The sequence below is a fragment of the Aythya fuligula genome, chromosome 32 (genome assembly GCF_009819795.1).
Source record: "Aythya fuligula isolate bAytFul2 chromosome 32, bAytFul2.pri, whole genome shotgun sequence".
Taxonomy (NCBI): domain Eukaryota; kingdom Metazoa; phylum Chordata; class Aves; order Anseriformes; family Anatidae; genus Aythya; species Aythya fuligula.
Window position 1 is genome coordinate 579,325 of NC_045590.1, and position 24,051 is coordinate 603,375.

The 24,051-nt window shown below is 45.7% G+C and overlaps 1 protein-coding gene across 1 annotated transcript; it reads right to left on the reverse strand.

The window, feature by feature from the left end:
* Positions 1 to 752: 752 nt before the first annotated feature.
* On the reverse strand, positions 753 to 20,434 carry LOC116500176 (butyrophilin-like protein 3). The gene is made up of 9 exons (XM_032205092.1): positions 20,285 to 20,434; positions 19,744 to 19,794; positions 9,320 to 9,692; positions 6,949 to 7,221; positions 4,185 to 4,211; positions 3,933 to 3,953; positions 3,365 to 3,391; positions 2,390 to 2,952; positions 753 to 866 (listed from the first exon to the last, which is right to left on the reverse strand). The coding sequence occupies exons 1-9, from the start codon at positions 20,432 to 20,434 to the stop codon at positions 753 to 755; spliced, it is 1,599 nt and encodes a 532-aa protein (XP_032060983.1).
* Between the last annotated feature and the right edge of the window lie 3,617 nt (positions 20,435 to 24,051).

Genomic DNA, 24,051 nt, shown 5'->3' on the forward strand with positions numbered 1-24,051 from the left:
GGTCAGCAGCGGGTCCCTTATCCAATATGGGGCAGCTTCTGGATTCTTCTCACAGAAGCCACCCCCCACTGCCACCACCCCCGCTACCAAAATTGTTCCACATAAACCCACTACACTTGCTGAGGATAACCTCTGCCCCAGCATCCTGAGAGTAATGCACATGTTGAATGGATATGGACTATGTTTGAACCCCTGGGGTATACCACTTTTTAGTCACCTTCATTTAAGCTTTACACCACCTCCCTCAGGGCTCCACCATTCCGGCAGTTCTTAGTCCACCCCACTGTCTGCTCATCTAGCCCAGATATCAAGAGCTTCTCTATGAGGATCTTAGGTGAGACAGTGTCAGAGGCCTTCCTGAGGAAGAGGCAGGCAAGATGTGTGCTTTTCCCCTCATCCACCAGGACAGTCATTTCATCATAGAAGACTTTCAGGTTGGCCAAGCATGCCCCCCACCTTGGTGAATTCATGCCGGCTACTCCTGATGACTAGTTTTTCCTATAAAGACCTGGAAATGCTTTCCCAGATGAGCTGCTCCTTCATCTTCAAAAGGGTTATTGGCTCAAGGAGATGAAAGTGTGTGGAGCAGAATTGATTTTTCATTTGCTTTCTGTTTTGTTGGGGAAAAAAAATAAAATTGAACAACAAGGCCAAAAGAGACTTTTCCAAGACTGTGACACGGTGAACAATGAAAGATCCTCACTTAGGGAAAGAGTAGGCATATAATGATTATGAGAACAGAGAGTGGAAAATCATGATACTGGTTTGTCTATGGCCAAACTCCCTTTAGCAATCAAGTTTCTTAACTTGGCAAAACTCTCTACCAGGCGCCTCCAAGAAAATTTGAGCTCGGTCGGGTAATTTCTCTAAGAAATCACAGAATCACAGAATTATAGGGGTTGGAAGGGACCTTAAGAGATCATTGGGTACAACCTCCCTGCCAAAGCAGGTTCCTTAGAGCAGGATGCCCAGGTAGGCATCCAAACGGTCCTTGAATATCTCCAGAGAAGGAGAGTCCACAACCTCCTTGGGCAGCCTGTTCCAGTGCTCTGACACCATCACTGTGAAGAAGTTCTTTCGCATGTTGGTGTGGAACTTCCAGTGCTGCATTTTGTGGCCATTAACCCCTTGTTCTGTCCCCACAAACCACTGAAAAGAGGTTGTCCAAATCCCTCTGTCCCCCACACCTTGTATTTATGTGTATTTATACACATTGATGAGATGCCATCTCTGTCTTCTTTTCTCCAGGCTGAACAAGCCCAGGTCTCTCAGCCTTTCTTCATAGGGAAGATGCTCCAGGGCCCTCTCTTCCCTCAGGGACCAGGGAGGCCTCCAGATTCTGGAGCTCTGTACAGTCTCCAGTCTGGACTGACACTTCACCCCTCAGGGGATCCATCTGTGTGCCCACTTGAGCCCAAAGAGGCTGTGTGCCCTCAGTTTGGGTTGCTGTCTTAGTCTGGCTGCTGCAACATCAGTGTTACTGTTGATAGGTCATTTCAACTGCCCTTCAGAGTTCACTATGAAGCAATAATCTTTTCTTGCCTCTCCTGCAGTATCCTCAGTACCTCCCATTGGGCACAGCAGGCTGGGAAGGGTAGCTGAAATAATTGGGACAAGTGAAAATCCAAATAGATTCCCTAGGAGACTGCTTCACAGTGCCTCTCCTGTCAACATTTGCACTTGGGTCTGCATTGTGCCTGTCAGGGCTGGGAGTCAAAGCTCATGATCTGGGGGTGTGCACTTGCTGCAGACAATAAGAAATTATCTCTTGTGCTGAACATAAGCAGGCACTTCAAAAGAAGAATAGCTGCCCTCAGGGAAAGAACCTCAAGGCAACAAACAAGCATTACATTTATTGAGGTCTGGGATCTCTAGTAAGAGTGCTTCCTGCATCAAAAAGCATCAGCTAACTAGCTGCAAGGGATTTCCAGAAGATTGTTGCTATATGGGAACCTAACAATCTGGGCAGGAACGGCTTTGAATCCCCCTTGATGAGCAGATTATCAGTATGAAGAAGAAAGACAGAACATGAGAGCACTCAGCATCACAGGAAAAATCACTCTTTCTTATTTCATTTTCTGTTTAATGAAGAGGAACATGGAGTGCAAAGACAAAGGAATAGCAAAAACTGGTTGCTGCAGAAGGTGTGAGTGCATTTCCTTGTTTGATAGGTCCAGGTGTTGCTCCTGGGGGTTGATGGCATTTCAAATGACAAGCACAAGTATACTTCCTGCTCTTTCTGAATTTGCCAGTCCAGGCTTCTCTGCCACTGACAGAGTTTGAGTGGAACCAAGCAGGTCTGTCAATGATCTGCTCTGCTTCTCTGTCCTTTCTCCCTCTCCATGGAGACCAGAAGAATCATTGCAGCTCAGGTCAGATTTCTACGTACCATGTCGTGCTGCATTTTTTGTGGGTAGTCCCACCCTGTGTTGTGGTTGATGGAGAGGGGTTTCCCCTTCTCTCCTACCTTACCAAGACCTGGTTTGAGGAAAGGGTACAGTTTCATTGATGGTTCGATGGAGACTTCCAGGATACGTCCTGAAACCCCAGCATTGTAGAAGGAGAGTGTGTTCTGTTCTAAGTCCAGGTCAAGCCCAACCGCTGCTAGTGGGGCAGTATTCTGATGCATCACATTATTGGCTTCCTCAGGCCAGAACTTTCCTTTCTCCCTTCTCAGTGACCAGACTCCATGCTTAGGAAGCTCCTGCCAGCTCTCTCCTATCAGAGTGTCCCTCACAGTCTCTGTCAGTACCCCCACCTCCCAGTCCAGCCCATCCCACACCTGCACCTCCCAGTAATGCCGCCCCAAGGCAAAGCCTTCCCTGCCCACCACGATGGGAAGCTGGCACTTGATAATGGAACCCTGATCAGAAGGCTCATGATGGACTGTCCTCTTGTCAGGGGACAGGGCGAGCTCAGGGTGTTTCCGTGCTACATCCAGGGTGATGGGCACTGGAATGACAGAGGAGGAGTCATTAGTTACAAATAGCAGAGAATCCCAGACATCGACATCCTTATGAGGAGAAGGACCTGTTGTCTTTTAGAGTGAGCTTTAGAAATAGAGCTCTGCTGCCAGGTCATGTTGGAGTTCAAACATGGCTTCTAGCCTGAGGGCGATGCCAATTTCCTGGCAAGCAAGGAATGACAACTTCATTTCCAAGTTGGCTGCTCATGGTTCAGTACTGTGGGACCCATACCATGGGTGTAGCTAAAACCAAGGGAGATACCAACCCTTGTCCATTTGCCACTGCTCAGCAGTGTTTTGGCCAGCTTGTTCCAGAAGGAACAAGGGGACTTGCTTCAAGCTTTGACACTTTGACTTTGCTTCTAACCCTTCTGTCAGATTACATGCCCACAAACTTACCCATGTAGCTTCGAGCCCGTCTGAACTCTGTTTAAAAAAAAAGAAAACACAAATCAAAAGCAGAGGCTGTATTCAAAGGCCAAAATGCCCATGCTGGATCCATGTCCCTTCCACATTTGTGGAGCAGTGGTCTGCCATGCCTGAGGTACCTCACAAGCAAAGGAGTAAACCTTCTGTCCTGGCATTGGCCCAGGCCTGCCACTGAGGAAAGCTTGTGATATGGGACAAAGGAGAAGCTCCATAGGAGCTGAGCATGGCCTTCACACGTGTATGTAGTGGTCTAGCCCTCAGGACTTGCATTATATGCCCCGAGTGCCCCCCAAATATATCAGGCAGCTTAGGGACAAGTTCTCTAATCCTGCAGCATGCTGACTGATATGGGAAATGGTGGATAATAATTCATTGTCATTTGGAGTCCCCATTGCGTCCCTCTGAGCCCTCAAAGAGGAGCTCACTGTCTGGAGTACAGTGTTTTGCTAGGACTGTGTGATCAGTGGAAGGTGTGGCTCCTAACCACTGACAGACTTGTATTTAAAGAGACAGAGAAAAGGAAGATGCCTTGACTTACCTAGTTCTCTGTTTATTGTATCTGAAAGAGAAACATGGACTGTTAAGTGCTTGGTCAGTGAGAGGGAGCTACCACTACTAGGTACTGAGAGATACCCAGGGAGAAGAATAATGACCACAAGGCCAGATAACTGGACTTCATCTCTCACTAACATCTGCCTAGAGCATCAGGACACAGACAGTTTGTATCTATGTATGTTTTCCACAATAGTGGCAACACACTATTTATTTTCTCCCATAATTGGTCTCTTACCATATCGAGCCTGCAGTGAGTCATAATCTGCAAGAGAAAAAAGATAAAAACATCTTTGCTTTCTGTGTTGAGGATTTGAAGAAGACATTTCAGATATTTCTGCATCAGATATGCATGGCCTGAAGGGACGGTGAAGTGATTTCCCCTTCTGAGCATGGTACCCTGAGTGAGCTAGATAAGCCTACACCCACTCCATTTTTGTGAGGTGAATTCTAGTGATGGCTGCAGGCATGGATTTTGTTCTGCAGATGCCTTGCCCACAATTTCTTTAGTGTAAACTTGTTATGGGAATGAAAAAGAGGATGTGAAAGGAAAGGGCAGATTGGAGGAGGTCCACAGTGAGGAAGGGTGGATGCCTGGCCTGGGAGAAAGGCTAAAGGATAATGACTACATAAACTTGGGAAAACTGGAGTGGGACTTTCTCAGTGTGGAGAGATTAATTTTAGTGTACCTGCATTTGATGTCATTTTCTCAGATTCTGTACAGCAAGGGAAAAAAACACAAATGTTAGACATTGAGTAATGGCTTGAGATCCATAAGACTCCTCACAGAGAATTGAAAACTGATGCGAAAGAGATGGTCATAGCCCTAACAGAGGTCAGCCTCAGAACACTCAGTCCCTCAGTCCTGTAGACAGATGGAGATGCCCCCTCCTGATGCCTGCACTCTCTCTTCTGTTACCCACTAATGCAAGGAGGTTTCAGGTTCCCTCAGTGCTTTCAGATACTGGGAATTAAGACATCCTTCCCTGGTCAGTTGGGGACTTGGGAAAAGGGCTCTGAGCTGTTCAGAGGGTTGCGTTCTTTGTGCTTGTGCTAGATGAAGGGATGACAGCAGAAGGAATTTCAAGGCACACCATAGGGAAATGTCCAGGGAAAGGAACTGACATCTTCCTGTGCAAGCTAGTGAGTCTAAAAGGCTCCTAGGAAAGTAAATGTTTTTCATATTTTAACCAACTCTTCAGCTGAGATAAGAGCACAAGTATAGTAGCTTTCTTCTGTGAATGCAAAGAAATCTCTTTCCAGATGAAAGACAGATGGAAACTGTGACTGATTGTTGAAGTGGGTACTTAGAGATGGAGATCTCCCTTACCTTGATTTTCAAAAGTCTCTTCTACAACTTTTTTTTTCTTAGAGGTCCTCTGTTTTGCTGTAATGTTCAAAGAAGCAAATGAAATAATGAAGAACAGAGGAAATATCTGAAGATCATATGTAGGTTGTATGTGAAAAAAATATCTGAATTTGACTGGGGGCAGGTCATAGCATGTTGGGTATCACAGGGGGTTGTATAAGCACATCATGCTGGGGATGGAGTAGAAGAAACAAATAACTTGTATTTAGTTGAACCATGTCATTTTTTATGAAATTATAGTGGGTTTATTTTATTTTATTTTATTTTATTTTATTTTATTTTATTTTATTTTATTTTACATTCTTTTCCACTCTGTTATTGGCCATAATGTATTACCAAGTATTCTTTGAAGATTCCAGCTTAGGTACAATGTAAAGATTTGGAGTATTGGGCTTAGCTTCTTTAAATTTTGCAACTTATGATAAATAAACAATCTCCACTCCCTACCTTGAACTCCGACTGGTTTGAACACTTTAGTGTGATGGGGTCAGGCAGGGGAAACTGAAATAAAGGCCACTTTGCACAGCAGCAGGACTGTGGCCACACTACCAGCTGAGTGCAGACTTGCACATCTTGTGGCGTGTCTCTGTGCAGATGTATCTACACCCACAGGTGCCTAGCATGGTATGGATGAAGGGCCAAGCTCTTTTGTTTTGTTCAATGACCACTTTGTCTTCAATAGGTTTCACTGAGGCAAAAAAATAAAAATAAAAATAATCTTACCTCTAAATAAAAGAAGAGCACTCACAGCACTTATAAGAAGAGTTAAAGTCAATAGTATCCAGAATGCATGGATCCATGCAGATGTATGTGGAAAAGCAGCACCTTTGAAAAGAAAAATCTTTGAGTTTCATCTTGCAATGTGCAATCAGGAGGAATCAATCAGGAGGAATCACTTTGGGATCATGTCAGTACTTCTCCAGGAACTACAGAGCTGAGTTGACTTATTCAGATCAAAATCTCAGCTTTCGGAAAAAGATGGAGAATAGAATTCTACCCTAAAATTATCAGGCATTTTTCCTCTGGATCACAGAGGTTACAAGTGTCTATAAAGACAAGCTAATTCATCTGAGCTGTGATAAGTGTTACAGAAATGTGTGGATGGATGAGCAATGATCTGGGACTCCCGGGATAGTGTTTTTCACCAGTCCCTTGGGCATCTAACCTTTTTAAAGAGTACTTACCCAAGAGTTCCCTTAGAACTGATGTAAGAAATAGCCACAAACCCTACCTTCTGGGGCAGAGCCCGCCTTCTCTAGAGACTTGTACAGCATTCAGGCCAAGAAGAACCCTTCCCTTTCCTTACTACAGCCTGTCCAGCCTGCAGTTGGGCATGGTGGTTTGTGATCCATCTAGCTGGACTATCTTCCAGCTGGATCCAGCTTCTGTCTTCTAGCTGGACCTATTAACTTCGCTGGCACTGGAAAGCACCTTACAGAGCTTCTAGGACAAAGGATATCGTTATAGCAAAGGCTTCTCAGGACACTGAGTGATCTCCCTGCTCTTATCTCTACCCTTCAGCCTTTTCATCATATTTTCTTTCCCTTTCCCTTTGAGGAGGGGAAGTGAGAGAGAGCTGTTGTGGTGGAACTCAGCTGCCCAGGTAAGTAAAACCACCACAGGTATGACTCACTTGAGAGGCGCACAGTAGTTTTCTCAGCCTGTGCCATGTTGTTCTGGATTTGACAGGTGACTTCTTCCACTTCCTGTCCTGTAATTGTGACTCGGCTCAGCACACTGAAGAGCTCCTTGCTGTCCTGATGTATTTCAGTGTCTGGAGACAGCATCTGCTTATTCCGAACAACCCACTCGACAGTGGGTTTGGGGAACCATCCATGTGATCTGCAGGCAAGCTCAATACCTTGTCCTCGGGGGCCCAATATTTCAAAGAATACTTCATTGGTACCTTAAAAGCAAGAGTTTGTTAGTGAGAGGAGAGTGTTTCCACAAAAAGCATCTCTACCTGGGATTTACAGCTCTTGTTTAATAGAGAGTTTGGCCCCATTTCCTGCCAGTTTCTTTTAGTACTTAGCCTAGACCTTGAAATGGTCCCCTGGGATCACAGATCCTCTCTGCTATGTATGCCAGCTTGTCCTTGGCTAAGAAAAAGACACAATGCTGGATGGGTCTGCCTCTCAGCTCCCTACCTGGCAGAGAGAAGCTGTTTGTCTTTATACCTTTTGCTTACAAAAAGAATCTGTTACTGCTGTTACAGAATCTGTATGACACTGGTCCAGTTTTGAGGAAGTGGAAAGAAGAAAACATAAAAACTGTAAAGCATGCACAGCTTTTTCCCTGGCATCTATCCAGTTCATGCTAGCATGAAGGAGTGGGTATTGATGATTGCTGTATAGGGACTGCACCAAAACTGCTCTAGTATGAGGGTGTGGGATGCACCACATGCATATCTTAGTCAGACCCCTGAGTCCAAGCTGGACTTTGTAGAGATATTTCCTGGTTGATAGTAGGAAATGGACACCAGCTGGGACCTCTTTCTCTTGCCTATCCTTAAAGCTTATCTAGCCACTTTTGGATGAGGAGATGATGTTTTCAATCAGCAAGTCTAGGCTGACTGGCTTCATGTGACATTACTTTCCCACACACAGATTATGCCTACTGTCCATGAAGACAGGGCAAACTTTCACACCAGCACAATAGGTGGGGACTTATGTGTCTATCATACAGAATCACAGAATCACAGAATCATCTAGGTTGGAAGAGACCTTCAAGATGACCTAGTCCAACCTCTGACTTAACACTAACAAGTCCTTCACTAAACCATATAACTAAGCTCTACATCTAAATGTCTTTTAAAGACCTCCAGGGATGGTGACTCCACCACTTCCCTTGGCAGCCCATTCCAATGCCTACATGTAACTACCCTTTCAGTAAAGAAGTTTCTCGTAACATCCAGCCTTATCCTCCCCTGGCACAACTTCAGCCCATTCTCCCTCGTCCTGTCACCAGGTCGGAGAATAGACCAAGCTCCTCCTCACTACAGCCTCCTTTAATGTGGCTATAGAGAGCGATAAGGTTGCCCCTCAGCCTCCTTTTCTCCAGGCTGAACAATCCCAGCTCCCTCAGCCACTCCTCATAAGACTTGTTCTCCAGACCCCCTCACCAGCTTTGTTGCCCTCCTCTGGACTCTCTCAAAGCACCTCCATGTCCTTCTTATAGTGAGGGGCCCAAAACTGAACACAGTAATTGAGGTGTGTCCTCACCAGAGCAGAGTACAGGGGGAAAATCACTTCCCTAGACCTGCTGGCCACACTGTTTCTGATACAAGCCAGGATGCTGTTGGCCTTCTTGGCCACCTGAGCACACTGCTGGCTCATATTCAGCTGACTATCAACCAATACTCCCAGGTCCTTCTCTGTCAGGCAGCTGTCCAACCACTCATCTCCCAGCCTGTAGAGCTGCTTGGGGTTGTTGTGCCCCATCATGTGGTCTCACATCTCCCCAACAGTGATTACTGCAGCTAGCTAAGCCTACACTTATCACAGTAAAGCTGAGAGCAGGGATGAACCCTGCATAGGAACTCACCCTGATCTCTTGGCCGTCTTATCAAGCTATCCCCGCATACTCCACTTCTCCATGTAATGCAACCAGTTTTGAACATGTATGGTGAAGTCTCTCAAGAGACTCAAGGAAGCACTTTATGCTATGAGAGTTTAAAGCTCCTTCCTTGCCTAAAAATAAAAGTGACCCTCCTTGGGCTGCCCAGGTTGCTAGTGCCCCTAATTGCCTCCTGTACAGTGAGTGGCACATGGATTGAACTCTTCCCAGCCTCTTGCCAACCTCTCAGTCTCTCAGTGGCTCTGAATTAAAGAATTAAATCACATCACAATTTGGGTGTCATGTGGCCCACTGGATCATATGACTGGTCATATTACATGGTGGATCATATGAGGGGAGATCAGCTGGGGGCAGTGTACTTTTGAATAGCTTTTTTCCTTCTGTAAAAACCCTCTTCCTTTCATAATCCAGCCCACAAAATCTCCAACCTGCAATGCTGAGCACGGTGGTTGTGTCAGCACTCCAGTCCTTGGAATTCACAATGCAGCTGTACGTTCCTTCATCTGCCGGCAGCACATTCTTCAGTGTTAGGGACACATTCCCAGCGGCAAGTCCATCTTTTAGCAATTCAGTCCTCCCCACGTATTTCTGCCCTGGTTTGTTAACTGTGTTCCTCCATATGTAGACATCTTCTATACGCCCATCTGTGATTTTCTTCCACTGAACTTCAATGTCATACAATGGTTTCATGGAAGTGACATTGCAGGGAAGAACTGTGTCCAGGCCAACAACCCCCAACACATTGGGGGGAGAGATGACCTCGAAATTTTCTGTAGGAACCAAACTTGAGTAAACACCTGCCTGAAATCCATCAGAAAAGGTACCAGTATAAAAGGCAAAGAGAACTGGGATATTTATGCCTGCTGCAGAGAATGGGTAGCACTTGCAAGTTGGAAATCTTCATTAGAGACTATTCTCTTTTCAGTTAAATCTGAAAAGACCATGAAGCAATACATCAGAACAGAAATGTAAGAAAGAAAGAAAGAAAGAAAGAAAGAAAGAAAGAAAGAAAGAGAGGGAGGCAGGGAGGGAGGAAGGAAGGAAGGAAGGAAGGGAGGGAGGGAAAGAAAGAAGAAGAAGAAGAAGAAGAAGAAGAAGAAGAAGAAGAAGAAGAAGAAGAAGAAGAAGAAGAAGAAGACGAAGAAGAAAAAGAAAAAGAAAAAGAAAAAGAAAAAGAAAAAGAAAAAGAAAAAGAAAAAGAAAAAGAAAAAGAAAAAGAAAAAGAAAAAGAAAAAGAAAAAGAAAAAGAGCCTATGTGGTCCTTTGGGGAAATGACTGTTGTCCACTGGAATAACATCTGGAAAGCATTTTTAATGATATGAGGAAAACTGTTAGCATGTTTGCTAACATATTTATAGATTAAATAAAATGTATTTATTTTATTTTATTTTATTTTATTTTATTTTATTTTATTTTATTTTATTTTATTTCATTTCATTTCATTTCATTTCATTTCATTATCTTTGTAATATTTACTCATTTGTTCTCTCACTCTCTTTTTTTTTTTTTTTTCTTTTTTCTTTTTCTTTTTTCTTTTCTCTGGAGCAAAATGAACACTGGAAAAGTGGAAGCCCAAAGTGTTGAAAAGTATGGAGAAAATAGGCTCTTAAAAGTGGAATAAGTGGGGATTATTTGGAGGAAAAATAACAACAACAACAACAACAAAATTGCTTAAAAGAATGTACAGAAACATTTTGTCCAACTTTCTAGCCTGCCATGGCCCTTTCCAACCTATGTCAGCAGCAGTGAGGCAGCTGTGTCAATGGAAACTGCCCATGTAGACTTGGAAGTGCTCTTGCTGCTTTGGCAAGGGCAGATGTGACAGAGCTGGGTTGGGTTAGGGCTACCTCATCTCCAACAAAGAATATAAACTCAGGCTGGAAAGAGGAAAATTCCAAAACGACATACTGACAGGGCAGCTCTGGCTCTTTTGGAGTTAAGAGGAAGTCTCAGGAGACCATGAACTTCAGCTTGTGCATTTCTTATCACCTGCAGACTTTAATCCCTCAGGAATTAAAAGAGATTATGTAAGTGTTACCTGATGAGATGGGGGTGGCTGCTAGCAGTGCCACGGTGAACAAAAGCCAATTCTTCTGCTCCATGACTGCAGTTACATATGTAGAATGATAATTCAGCTGACCTGAAAAAGACACAGAAGGTAAGTATAATAGAAGGGAAATCTGTCCTAAACACAGGACATTTCTTAAATTGCACTAACACACCTTCCAATGCACTCAAGCAGGTGAGTTTAAATGCCAGGAAAACCTATTGCTGTCCAGATGTCTCAATTTAAATTTCAGCTTCTGAGAATTTCTTGCAGCCTACCATGCTCCCAGAAGGTTATGAGAGTGTATGCAAGAAACAGAAAAATACAACCCAGCCCACACTGTTTTCTGCAAAATTTGATGAACACATGAATTAACACACCAATTTAAATCTCTGGTCTGAGTTTCACAAGTCTCTTTGTCCATGTTATGAGATGGGTAAAGAAAGAGGGAAGAAATGGTGTTTAGCAGCTTCCGTACAAAGGTTTACAGGAAGGGGAAACTGTCCTCTTTGCTATCATGAAGACACGGCTCCCTGAAACAATCAGACTTCAGAGTGAAATCAGAACCTCTCTTTCAACTTCACACAAGATTTCATGTAACTAATTGACACAGCTAACCACATTCAGCACTGACACAAACCTGAGATAATTTAGGGCTGCACCAGGGTCAACTTTGGTGCCCTGTGCTAGAAAACATACTCTTCTCTGGTCTCTGGCTTTTTTGTGGAGTTTGACATTTCCAGTACATGGTTGACTGTCACTGTCTCGGTCCCCATAGCAACAGTTTTGGTATGGTATCTTTACTACTTTGCCATAGTTCAATATTCTGTATTTTTTTTTCTTAGAGTGGGTAGCCCTTCAGTCTGTGGTACATGGAGTGAAATGGGCTCTTTTGGTTCCCAGGTCATCCAAGAAGCTAAAGATCATGTTTGCACCACAGAATGAGATGACACTGTTAAGTATATTGTCCACATCCCCATGAACTTCACAGGTAGGTCAGGCCATTGAATGTGACACTGCAACTGGCACTAAATTTCATAAATGTTCATCAACTTCATCGATGCTGAATCTTGCTCTTGCCACTCTCCAGGAGTTTTCATGGGATTTGAGATAAACGAAATTGACTCTTTACAGATAATAGGCACACAAGAAACTAGAAAATGTTATTGAAGACATTAATTTAGAGACCTAATATGGGAAAGGGATTAACCTTGCCTAGAGATGAGAGCATTGCATCTCCTCATCTCCTCAAAGGAGGTGTCCTTGCTGAGGGGCACTGAGGCTCCTATTTGTCACCCAGATAACCTATCCAGAGAGATGTGCTGTATTCCTGGGGCATGTGTCAGAGACGTTAGGAAGGCTCTGCCACAGCTTGTTAAACCGGAGGATTACTATCCTCCTGTTGTCATTCAGGTTGGATCCTAGGAAGCTGCAACTAGAAAAATTAGGAATATTAAAAAGGACTTTGCATCCTTGGGAAGGTTGTTGAAGGAATCAAGGGCGCAGGTAGTGTTCTCCTCTGTCCTCCCTCTGGGTGACCAGGACCCAGAAAGAAGAAGGAGAACAGGACAGGTGAATGAGCGGGTGGTGTCTAGACCAAGGATTTGGGTATTCTGATCATGGGCAGGCCTCTGAGAAGCCAGGTGTGTGGGCTGCTGACTTCAACTCAGTAAGTGGGTCACAAGTGTGTTGGGGAGCAAGCTCTCTGGGCTAATTACCAGGGCTTTAAATTAGGTTTGATGGGGGAAGGGAGGAGAGCTAAAAGTGACAGAGAAGGGCTGGGGGATGTTGTCACTGGTGTCACTGTTGAAGATAGTATGGAAAAACCTCTGAGTTGTCCCATAAGATCATCTGAGGGTTCCTCAGAGGAGGTAACAATTCTGATATTCCATCCGGAATCTTCTTGTGTCCCTCTAGGGGTAACTGTGCCTGCTGCTTCCCTAAAATGCCTGTACACCAAAGTGCGAAATGTGGGAAATAAACAGGATGAGCTCAAGATCTGTGTTCAGTCATGGGGCCAAGATCTCATTGCAATCACAGGGACGTGGAGGGACAGCTCACATGGCTGGAATGCTGTCATGGAGGGTTATGTCCTTTTTAGGAAAGACAGGCTGAGGAAGCAAGGGGGTGGTGTTGCCCTTTCTGTGAGGGAGCAATTAGAGTGTACCCCGCTCCACCTGGAGGAGGGTGAAGGACAAGTCCAGAGCTTGTGGGTGAGAATTTAGGGGTAGGCTGGTATGGAGGACACAGTTGTGGGGGTGTACTACGGGTCACCTGATCAGGAGGAGAAGGTCGATGAGGCCTTCTACAAGCAGCTGGAGGTAGCCTCACAATCATGGGCGCTGGTTCTCATGGGGAACTTCAATCATCCAGACATCTGCTGAGTAAGCAACTCAGCCAGACACGCACAATCCAAATGGTTCCTACAATGCATTGAAGACAATTTTCTGATGCAGATGGTGGAGGTGCCGATGAGGAGAGGGTACTTCTGGACCTTACTCTTACCAACAGGGATGGGATTGTTAGGGATGTGAAGGTTGGGGGCATCTTGGGATGCAGCAACCATAAGATGGTGGAGTTCAAGATGGAATTTGGTAAAAGAAGTAAGACAAAAAGCAGAATTGCTACCCTGGACTTCCAAAGAGCCAATTTCGACCTCTTCCAGGACCTGCTTGGGGGTATCTCATGGGCTAGGTTGCTAGAAGGCAAGAGTGCATGTCAGAGCTGGGCTACATTTAAATAACACTTCTTCCAAGCTCAGGATCGGTGCATCCCTAAGAGTAGGAAATCATGGAAGGGGGGAAGGAAACCTGTGTGGATGAGCAAGGAGCTCATCGACAAGATCGAAAGGAAGAGGAAGATCTATGAAATGTGGAAAAAGGTCCTGTCCTCTTGGAAGGAGTATACAAATGTTGTCAGGGCCTGCAGGGACACGACAAGGAAGGCTAAAGCCCACCTGGAGATGAGGCTTGCAAAAGAGATAAAAGATAATAAGAAGGGTTCTTTTCAGTATGTAAACAGTAAAAGGAAGACTAGGGATAATGTGGGTCCCTTGCTGAACGAGGGGGGTGTCCTGGTAACAAGAGACGCTGAGAAGGTGGAGATACTGAATGCTTTATTGGTTTCAGTCTTTACTTCAAGGACTCCCCCCCAGGACTCCTCGACCCTTGAGGGAGGAGAAAGAGTCTGGGAAGTGGAGATCTCCCCCCTTGTTGATAAGGGAGTGGTTTGGGAGTGTCTGAGTGGGCTCAAAGCACACAAATCCATGGGTCCCGATGGGATGCATCCATGTGTGCGAAGGTAGTTGGCAGAAGTGATTGCCGAACTGCTCTCTATCATCTTTGAAAGGTCCTGGAGAACAGGAGAGGTGTCTGAAGACTGGAGGATAGCCAATGTCACTCTAGTCCTCAAGAAGGGCAGGAAGGAGGATCCAGAAAACTACAGGCCAGTCAGTCTCACCTCTGTCCCTGGAAAGGTATTGGAGCAGCTTGTTCTGGATGCCATCTCCAAGCAATTGGAAGAGAAGGTTATAAGGAGTAGTCAGCATGGATTCACCAAGGGGAAATCATGCTCGACCAACCTCGTTGTCTTCTATGATGGCATCACCTGCTGGGTAGATGGGGGGAGAGCAGTTGATGCCATCTACCTTGATTTTAACAAGGCTTTCTATACTGGCTCCAATGACATCCTGCTAGCAAAGCTGAGAAAGTGTGGGATGGAGGAGTGGACAGTAAGGTGGGTTAAGAACTGGCTGACTGGCTGAGCTCAGAGGCTGGTGATTGGTGGTGCAGAGTCCAGCTGGAGACCTGTGACTAGCGGTGTTTCCTAGGGGTCGGTGCTGGGTCCAGTCTTGTTCAACATCATCGATGAACTTGATGAGGGAAAAACGTCTACCTGAGGCAAGTACACTGATGACACAAAGCTGGGAGTAGTGGCTGACATGCCAAAAGGCTGTGCTGCCATTCAACAAGACCTGGACACGCTAGAGAGGTTAGTAGGAAGAAACCAAATGAGGTTTAACAAGAGCAAGTGTAGAGTCCTGCACCTGGGAAGGAACAACCACATGTACTACTATAGCCTGGGAGATGACCTGCTGGAGAGGAGCTCTGCAGAGAAGGACGTGGGGGTCCTGCTGGACGACAGGTTGACCATGAGCCAGCAGTGTGCCCTGGTGGTCAAGAGGGCCAATGGGATCCTGGTATGCATTAAAAAGAGTGTGGCCAGTAGGTTAAGGGAGGTGATCCTCCCCCTCTACTCTTCCCTGCTCAGGACTCACCTGGAGTACTGTGTACAGTTCTGGCTCCCTGGTACAAAAAAGACAGGGAACTCCTGTAAAGAGTCCAGCAGAGGGCCACAAAGATGATATGGGGCCTGGAGCATCTTCCTTATGAGGAAAGACTGAGAGACCTGGGTCTGTTCAGCCTGGAGAAACGAAGACTGAGAGGGCATCTCATCAGTGTGTATAAATACCTGAGGTGTGTGAGACAGAGGGATTTGGCCAACCTCTTTTCAGTGGTTTTTGGGGACAGGACAAGGAGTAATGGCAACAAGATAGAGCACATGAAGTTCTGCACCAACATGCTAAAGAACTTCTTCATAGTGAGGGTGACGGAGCACTGTAACAGGCTTCCCAGGGAGGTTGTGGCGTCTCCTTCTCTGGAGATATTTAAGGCGCGTCTGGACACCTACCTGGGCAACCTGCTCTAGGGAACCTGCTTGGCAGGGGGGTTGGACCCGATGATCTTTTGAGGTCCCTTCCAACCCCTTCAATTCTGTGATTCTGTGATTCTGTGTAATTCTGTGATTCTATTGTTTGGTGATTAAAAGCTGTGATTAAAGTGTTTCAGATTGTATTATTCTTGCTGGAATACTAGGACAGGCATTTGGGTGGGGGACTTGTAGAAACCTATTGCCATCTGGATTATAAATACCAAATGACTTGGAAATACCAAAAATGTCACAAGATGTTTGTGCTTAGACAAAAGCAGCTTCTCTCCTAGCTGTATTCATTGCCATTTGAATATTGCAAGTTCTTTTGAAATTCAGTGAAACCCCATACATCCAGCCCAAATACAACTGAGATGAGTTGTACTGATGAGACTGGATACATCAGAGAGCAGAAAGTAGGATCAGACACATATGGGAGCATCTGGACAAAGGAGTTCCAGCCAGCAAATGCTGAGACCTGATACTTTGTTTAGCAAAGGTATTTTTGCTAACAAATGTTATTTTTTGTTTTCTCTGACTTAAAAAAACACATATTGTGTTATATGAGGAGAGACCAAAAAAAACCTCACTGACTAGCAGATCAACATTTATAACTTCAAAGAACAAAACCAACTGAATGCTTATATGCCATTTTAAAACAAACAAACAAGAAGAAACACAACAAAAAACAACAGTTTGTCTTAATTCCCATAGGCTTCATGTGCATTGCTAAATAGACATAGTGTGACATATTTTAAGATAAACAATCATTATTCTACTAGAAGGATAGAAAATTAAATTAACTTTGGCACTGCAACTTGTATCAAATGCACAAATTCATTGAATGCAGTAGAATTTTAATATGGATGGTTTAATGGTAAGAAAAAAAGACATTTTCATGAAGGCCTGATATTCACTGCATAGAAGATGACAACCTTAATTATTCAAACTAATCAGAAAAGTTTGAGGTTGTTAACATCTCTGCAAAGCATTTATTTTACCCTGAGACACTGTGCTGGGGGGGGGTGTGTGGGGGGGAGGAACAGAGGGAGGAGCTTCCCTGAACCAAACAGTCCCCTTCAGAAAGGGAATATAGACCTTTTCTCCTGCTCTGCAGCCTCCGCTTCAGAGATATGCTGCAAGATAAATGCTATTTCCATACACCAAAGACAACTGACAAATCCTTGGTGAAGCAAAACCTAACCCATCTGGCTAGTCAATACCTCAGCTTTCTCCCCCTTTCTCCCACTTTCATTTTCTCTGCAAGAGCTATCAGGAGCAAACATGCTGCTGATGCCTACACTTCCTCCCTGACAACACTTAAGGAGACATGGGTGGAGAGAAGAGACTGTTGGCCCCTGCGTGCACAGCTTTGTTGAAGGGAATAGAGCAGTTCCCTTCCATCTCTATGGAAGCCTGACATTCTTGGTTTGTTCAGGAAGTGAAAAAGTTAAAAGAGAAACGCCTTACCTGTCTTGATGTATGAAGGTGAACAATGATATCGGATAGCTGTTTTACCTTCTTGCCGGAGAAAGTGAACTTAAGCCTTAACTCATGCAGGATGACAGTGGGTTATGCACCATCTTCCTGCAGAAGGAAAGGAAAATGAAAGAAAGAATCAGGTACTGAAGTTTAAATCTGACATTCCTCTGCCAGAAGATCACACTTCATCTTTCATACGAGGGCTGCATTGTTGTGTTGTAAACGATCAGATGCAAAAGGAACTTTGGTGTTAGGAAGAAGTTTAAGACAATCATGCATCCAGCTGAATGCTCACTGCTCAGCATCAGAAGTGAACCTTATTTCAGAATAAAATGTGTATTTCACCTGTTGTAAGGTAGGAAAGGTCTCTCCATCTTCTGTCTCAGATCAAAGAGACTGAACTCTGAACAGTGGAACTGAAATGAAGAATGAAATGTTAAAGATTAACTCAGGGTGCAACTCTGAAGATCACGTTTTCTTCTAAGACTGATGCTTTACTGTCAAGTTACAATGGTAATGGAAGCATGTTGTCCTTGGGACTTGGCAGATACCCTTAAAAGAAACCAGCTTGAAAAGGGTGTAACTTTCCCTTTGGAGAAGGTAATGTCTTTGAATCTAACTATTTGTGGATTTTCACAGGGTTTTCCTCTTAATATCGTTTCTCACAGCAGTTTCTTCCTGAAAAATACAATGCAGGAAGTATTTCTAGTTGCCTTAGAAACAAAGTTGAATTTTCTTTAGGAAGGAGTGAAGGCAGAACAGAGAAAAGAAGATGTTACACTTGGTGGAGGAGGACCAAGTTAGGGAGCACTTAGAAGAAATGTGGCATACAAAAGTCCATGGAGCTTGATGGATTGCATCCTCAAGTTCTGAGGGATCTGGCTGATGTCACTGAGAGACCACTCTCCATTATCTTTGAAGGTCATGGCAACTGGGAGAGGCTCCTGAAGTCTGAAAGAGAGCAAATGTTACCCCTAAATTCAAGAAGGGCAATAGGAAGAAGACCTGGGTGACTATGGTCCAAGCAGCCTCACTGCAGTCCCTGGAAAGCTGATGGAGAAAACACTCCTGGAAACCACTTCCAAACACACAGAAGACAAGAATGTGCTTATGAACAGTCAGCATGGATTTCCGAAGCACGGATCATGCTTTACTACCCTGTTAAACTCCTATGAAGAGGTGACCAGCTTGTTGGATGATGGGGAAAGATGATGTTTTATACCTATTATTTAGTGGGATTTTGACACTGCCTCCCATTAATGTCCTTGTAGACAAGCTGACAAAGTATATGTTAGATCAGCGGACAGTGAGGTAGAATACTCTATAAAGGGGAAACAGTTTGAACAGCCAGGCTGTGCTGGATTTACATGGCAGAGTAATAGGGGGGATGACCTCAGTGTGGGGCAGGTTTATCCTAAACGACTACAGCCATTGGACACGACCCACACTGGAGGAGGGGAAAAGTGTGAGCAGGAAGGAACAACAGACAGCCGTTAAGGACTGATTGCAGTTCCTCATTCCCCATATGCCTGTGCCAAGTGGTGGGGAGAGGGACTGGGAATAATAGAGTGAAGCTGAACCTGGGCAAAGCAGGGGTGGAGGAAGGGTATTGTTTCAATTATGTCTTTGTTTCTCACCACCCAAACCTATTGTAATTTTCAATAATTTGAATTTTCACCAAGGTGAATCAGAAAAATGGGGCACAAAGTCCTGCCCCTGGGGAAGAACTATATAAGGCACAAGGACATGCTGGGAACATCCAGCTGGAAAAGCAGCTTGGCAGAAGAAAAGGACCTGGAGGTCCTGGTGGACAGCAAGATGGCCAACAGACAGCAATGTGCCCTTGCTGCATAGAAGGGTAATGGTGTTCTGGGCTGCATTAGTAGGACCAATTGTAGTCTTAACCTGGGGAAAATAAGGAAACCTTAAAGAAAACAGGGAGATGGGTAGCCTTGAGATAGCAGAAGCAAGGGAGATAAAGGATGAAAGGTTAAAAAAAAAAAAAAAAAACAAAAAACAGCTGCAGGAAGATTCCAGACTGACCGACTGACCTATGGAAACCTTTAGCTCAGTAAAGGTCATTAACATATTAAAAACCACACCCATCAAAATACTAATGTATGTTAATGTGGGATTTGGTTCCTCTCCACACACACACACACCCTTTGTCCTCTGTAATGGGCAAACTCAGAAGAGGTAAGTTAGGCGAGATGAAATAGCCAATTAAAACTAGCAAAAGAGATAGTCTCACAAGTTTGCTGTGTATAAATAATGGTGATTCAAGACAGAGGTGTCCTTGCTTTGTGAAAGATTGCCAAACACCTGACTCTGCAGAGTTACATAATTAATCATTTTTGCTAATAATGCAGGAAAGTGGAAGCTAGCAATGACAAGGACCAGCAGGAGGAAGAGTCTTCCCCTAAAGCCTGAGGTGTTCTTGCAGAATCGTTTTACCCCCTGCAGATGGAAAAGGAACAAAAGACCCAGTGCAGGGGTGTGGAGCTGGGTAAGGCAGCCTGATTTGCTGACCCAATCTGCTCTTGAGTAAGTCTGCTGCTTACCAGGGGCTCACATCACCAAGAAACGGACAAGCCTCATAATCCTAAGGACTATTACCTTCTGCTGCTCTTCCATGAGGGCACCAGAGCAGCTGGAGCTGTCTGGGGACTGTCAAGAGAGTTTACAGAGCCCTGGGAGCAGCAGAAAAGACTCAGTAGCACAGGTAGCATTTTCATCAGTCCTCCAGCTCAAGGGGAAGGGTTTTGAAAGGGTCAGTCAAATCAACAGAGGTGTGCAGGACTGGTGCTACAGACAGAGCTACTTAGACAGTAGGACTTGCTTTGAGGAACCTGGTCTGATGGGGACTGATGGGGCCCATCTGTCAGATAAGGGGAAGAATATTTCTGGTGATAGGCTCGCCAATCTGGTGAAGAGGGTTTTAAACAAGAGTTTCCAGGGGAGAAGAACCTCTGTCTATCATACTCCTTCCAACTTGAAGACAGTGTTAGAAATGGATGTCCAGAGTCTGGAGAAGAGTCACGGATCAGCAGGAGGGCACCTGAAAAGCAGCGCAAAGGAATTCCAGCCATTCCAGCTACTCCAGTCAGTAAGACAGCTTCATCACGGACCCAATTTAAATGTCTCTGTGCTAGCTCACCTGATATGGGGAACAAACAGAATTACGGATGCCACCCACTATGAAGACATAGTGGGTGGCTTCCAAGACTGGAGTGATGAAATCAAAGGATACAGGCACTTTAGGAAGGCAGACAGGGGAGATGGCAATGCCCTCTGTGTCAATGAGCATCTGGAGTGCATGGAGCTCTGCCTGGGGACAGATGAGGAGCTTACAGAAAGCTTAGCTTCCTTTTCCCAGTGATAGAGGAGCCAATGAATCACACAGAATCACAGAATTTCTAGGTTCGAAGAGACCTCTAGATCATCGAGTCCAACCTCTGACCTAACACTAACAGTCCCTACTAAACCATATCCCTAAGCTCTACATCTAAACATCTTTTAAAGACCTCCAGGGATGGTGACTCCACCACTTCCCTGGGCAGCTGTGGTGGTTTTACCGTGCTGGGCAGCTAAACCCCACAACCGCTCTCTCACTCCCCCTCCTTTAGATGAGGAGGGGGAGAAGTAAAGCAAAGAACAACTCACGGGTTGAGATAAGGATAATTTAATTAAAGGGAAATAATTATAATAATTAAATAAAGACTACCATGAACTAAACAATTTAACTAAGGGGAAGTAAAAGGGAAAAAGGTAAAAAAGGGAGGAAAACAAACAAACAAAATAAATGAAAGCTATATGGAAGTGCAGAGGAAAGAAATTACTCTCTACTTCCCACAAATGAGCAATGATTGACCACGTCCTTGAAGCAAGGCCTCAACGCATGCAGCCGGTGTTCGAGAGGAGGACCGACGTCTTCTCAACGAGAGCCCACCCCTCCCCTCTTCTTCCTGTTTCCACCTTTTATTGCTGAGTGTGACACCACATGGTATGGAATATCCCTTTGATTGATTTAGGTCAGCTGCCCTAGTGATGTTTCTCTCCTCACTTTTTTGCCCACCCCCTAGGATGGTTAGAGAAAGGCCCAATGCTGTTCCAATGCTGCTCAGCAGTAGACACAACACTGGTGTGATAACACTGCTGTTCCAGCTACAAGTACAGAGTACGACACTGAATGGGCTGCTGCCGGGAAAGTTAACATTCCAGCCAGACCCAGTACAGCAGCCTGTTCCAGTGTCTAACAACCCTTTCAGTAAAGAAGTTCTTCCTAACATCTAACCTAAAACTTCCCTGGCGCAACTTAAGCCCATTCCCCCTCGTCCTGTCACTAGTCACGTGGGAGAACAGGCCAACCCCCACCTCACAACAGCCTCCTTTAAGGTATCTGTAAAGAGCAATAAGGTCGCCCCTGAGCCTCCTCTTCTCCAGGCTGAACAAGCCCAGCTCCCTCAGCCGCTCCTCGTAGGACTTGTTCTCCAGGCCCCTCACCAGCTTCGTCGCCCTTCTCTGCACCCGCTCAAGCACCTCCATGTCCTTCTTGTAGCGAGGGGCCCAAAACTGAACACAGTACTCGAGGTGCGGCCTCACCAGAGCCGAGTACAGGGGGACGATCACTTCCCTAGCCCTGCTGGTCACACTGTTTCTGATACAAGCCAGGACGCCGTTGGCCTTCTTGGCCACCTGAGCACACTGCTGGCTCATATTCAGCCGACTATCCACCATCACTCCCAGGTCCTTCTCTGCCTGGCAGCTCTCCAGCCACTCATCTCCCAGCTTGTAGCTCTGCTTGGGGTTATTGCGCCCCAGGTGCAGGACCTGGCACTTGGCCTTGTTGAACTTCATGCAGTTGACCTCAGCCCATCGGTGCAGCCTATCCAGATCCTCCTGCAGAGCTTTCCTACCCTCGAGCAGATCGACACATGCGCATAGCTTGGTGTCATCTGCAGACTTACTGAGGGTGCACTCAATGCCCTCGTCCAGATCATTGATAAAGATATTAAAGAGGACCGGCCCCAGCACCGAACCTTGGGGGACGCCACTAGTGACCGGCATCCAACTGGACTTGACTCCATTCACCACGACTCTTTGGGCCCCGCTATCCAGCCAGTTTCTAACCCAATGAAGCGTGCGCCAGTCCAAGTCAAGAGCAGCCAGTTTCTTGAGGAGAATGCTGTGGGAGACGGTGTCAAATGCCTTGCTGAAGTCAAGGTAGACCACATCCACAGCCTTTCCTTCATCCACCCAGCGCGTCACTTTGTTATAGAAGGAAATCAGGTTCGTCAAGCAGGATCTGCCTTCCATAAACCCATGCTGACTGGGCCTGATCGCCTGCTTGCCCTGCAAGTGCTGCGTGATGAATCTCAAGAGGATCTGCTCCATGAGCTTCCCTGGTACTGAGGTCAAACTGACAGGCCTGTAGTGTCCCAGGTCTGCCCTCTGGCCCTTCTTGTAGATGGGTGTCACATTTGCTAGCCGCCAGTCAGCTGGGACCTCCCCCGATAGCCAGGACTGCTGATAAATGATGGATAGTGGCTTGGCCAGCTCCTCTGCCAGTTCTCTCAGTACCCTTGGGTGGATCCCATCCAACCCCATCGACTTGTGCACATCCAAGTGCCGTAGCAGGTCACCAACCAGTTCTTTGTGGATGGTGAGGGCCACATCCTGCTCCCCATCCCCTTCCACCAGCTCAGGGTACTGAGTATCCAGAGAACAACCGGTATTGCCGCTAAAGACTGAGGCAAAGAAGGCATTGAGCACCTCCGCCTTTTCCTCATCTCTTGTAACTAAGTTTCCCCCCACATCCAGTAAAGGATGGAGATTCTCCTTAGTCCTCCTTTTTGTGTTGATGTATTTATAAAAATGTTTTTTGTTATCTTTAACGGCAGTAGCCAGATTGAGCTCCAGATGAGCTTTGGCCTTCCTAATTTTGTCCCTGCACAGCCTCGCTACATCCTTATAGTCCTCCCTAGTGGCCTGCCCACTTTTCCAAAGTTTATAAACCCTCTTTTTTCTCCTAAGATCAAGCCACAATTCTCTGTTGAGCCAGGCTGGTCTTCTTCCCTGCTGGCTCGTCTTTGGGCACGTGGGGACAGACCGCTCCTGCACCATTAAGATGAAGAGACGTGCTGTGCTGGATCTCATTCTCACCAACAAGGAGGGGTTGGTGGGGTGTGTGAAGCTCAAGAGCAGCCTTGGCTGCAGTGACCATGAAATGGTGCAGTTTAGGATCCAGAGGACAGTGAGGAGGGAGCACAAAAAGCTTGCTACCCTGGATTTTGGGAGAGCAGACTTTGCCCTCTTCAGGGGTCTGGCTGGTAGAGTGCCATGGGACAAACCCCTGGAGGGAAGAGGGACCCAGGAAAGTTGCTTAATGTTCAAGGATCACTTCCCCCAAGGTCAGGAGCAATGCATCCCAGCAAAGAGGAAGTCAGGAAAAAACACCAGGAGGCCTGCATGGGTGCACAAGTAGGAGCAAGGATGAATAACCTGGGAGGGATACAGCAACATTGTCCAAGCAGTCAGGGATCAGGTTAGGAAAGCCAAAGCATTCATAGAATTAAATTTGTCCAGGGACTTCAACTGCTACAAGAAGGTTTCTATAGGTACTTCAGTGACAAAAGGAAGACCAGGGAATTCGTGGGCCCTGTGTGGAAGGAAATGGGAGACCTGGTCATCTGGGATATGCAGAGGGCTGAGGTACTTAATTGCTATTTTGCCTCAGTCCTCACTGACAAGAGTTCAAGACACGTGTCCTGGGCCCCAAAATGCAAAGGCAGGGATTGTTTGAAAAAAGAACTGCCTAGTGTAGGAGAAGATCAGGTTTGAGACCATCTAAAGAACCTGAACCTGCACAAGTCCATGGGACCTGATGAGATGAATCTACGGGTCCTCAGGGAACTGGCAGGGAAC

Coding starts and splice junctions, on each gene's coding strand:
- LOC116500176 (XM_032205092.1), bottom strand. CDS start 20,434: ATGCTCATTGACACAGAGGGCATTGCCATCTCCCCTGTCTGCCTTCCT. Junction 19,795..20,284: donor CTGTTTGTTCCCCATATCAG/GTGAGCTAGCAC, acceptor CTCTCTTGACAG/TCCCCAGACAGCTCCAGCTG. Junction 3,954..4,184: donor CTCACTGCAGGCTCGATATG/GTAAGAGACCAA, acceptor TTTCTCTTTCAG/ATACAATAAACAGAGAACTA.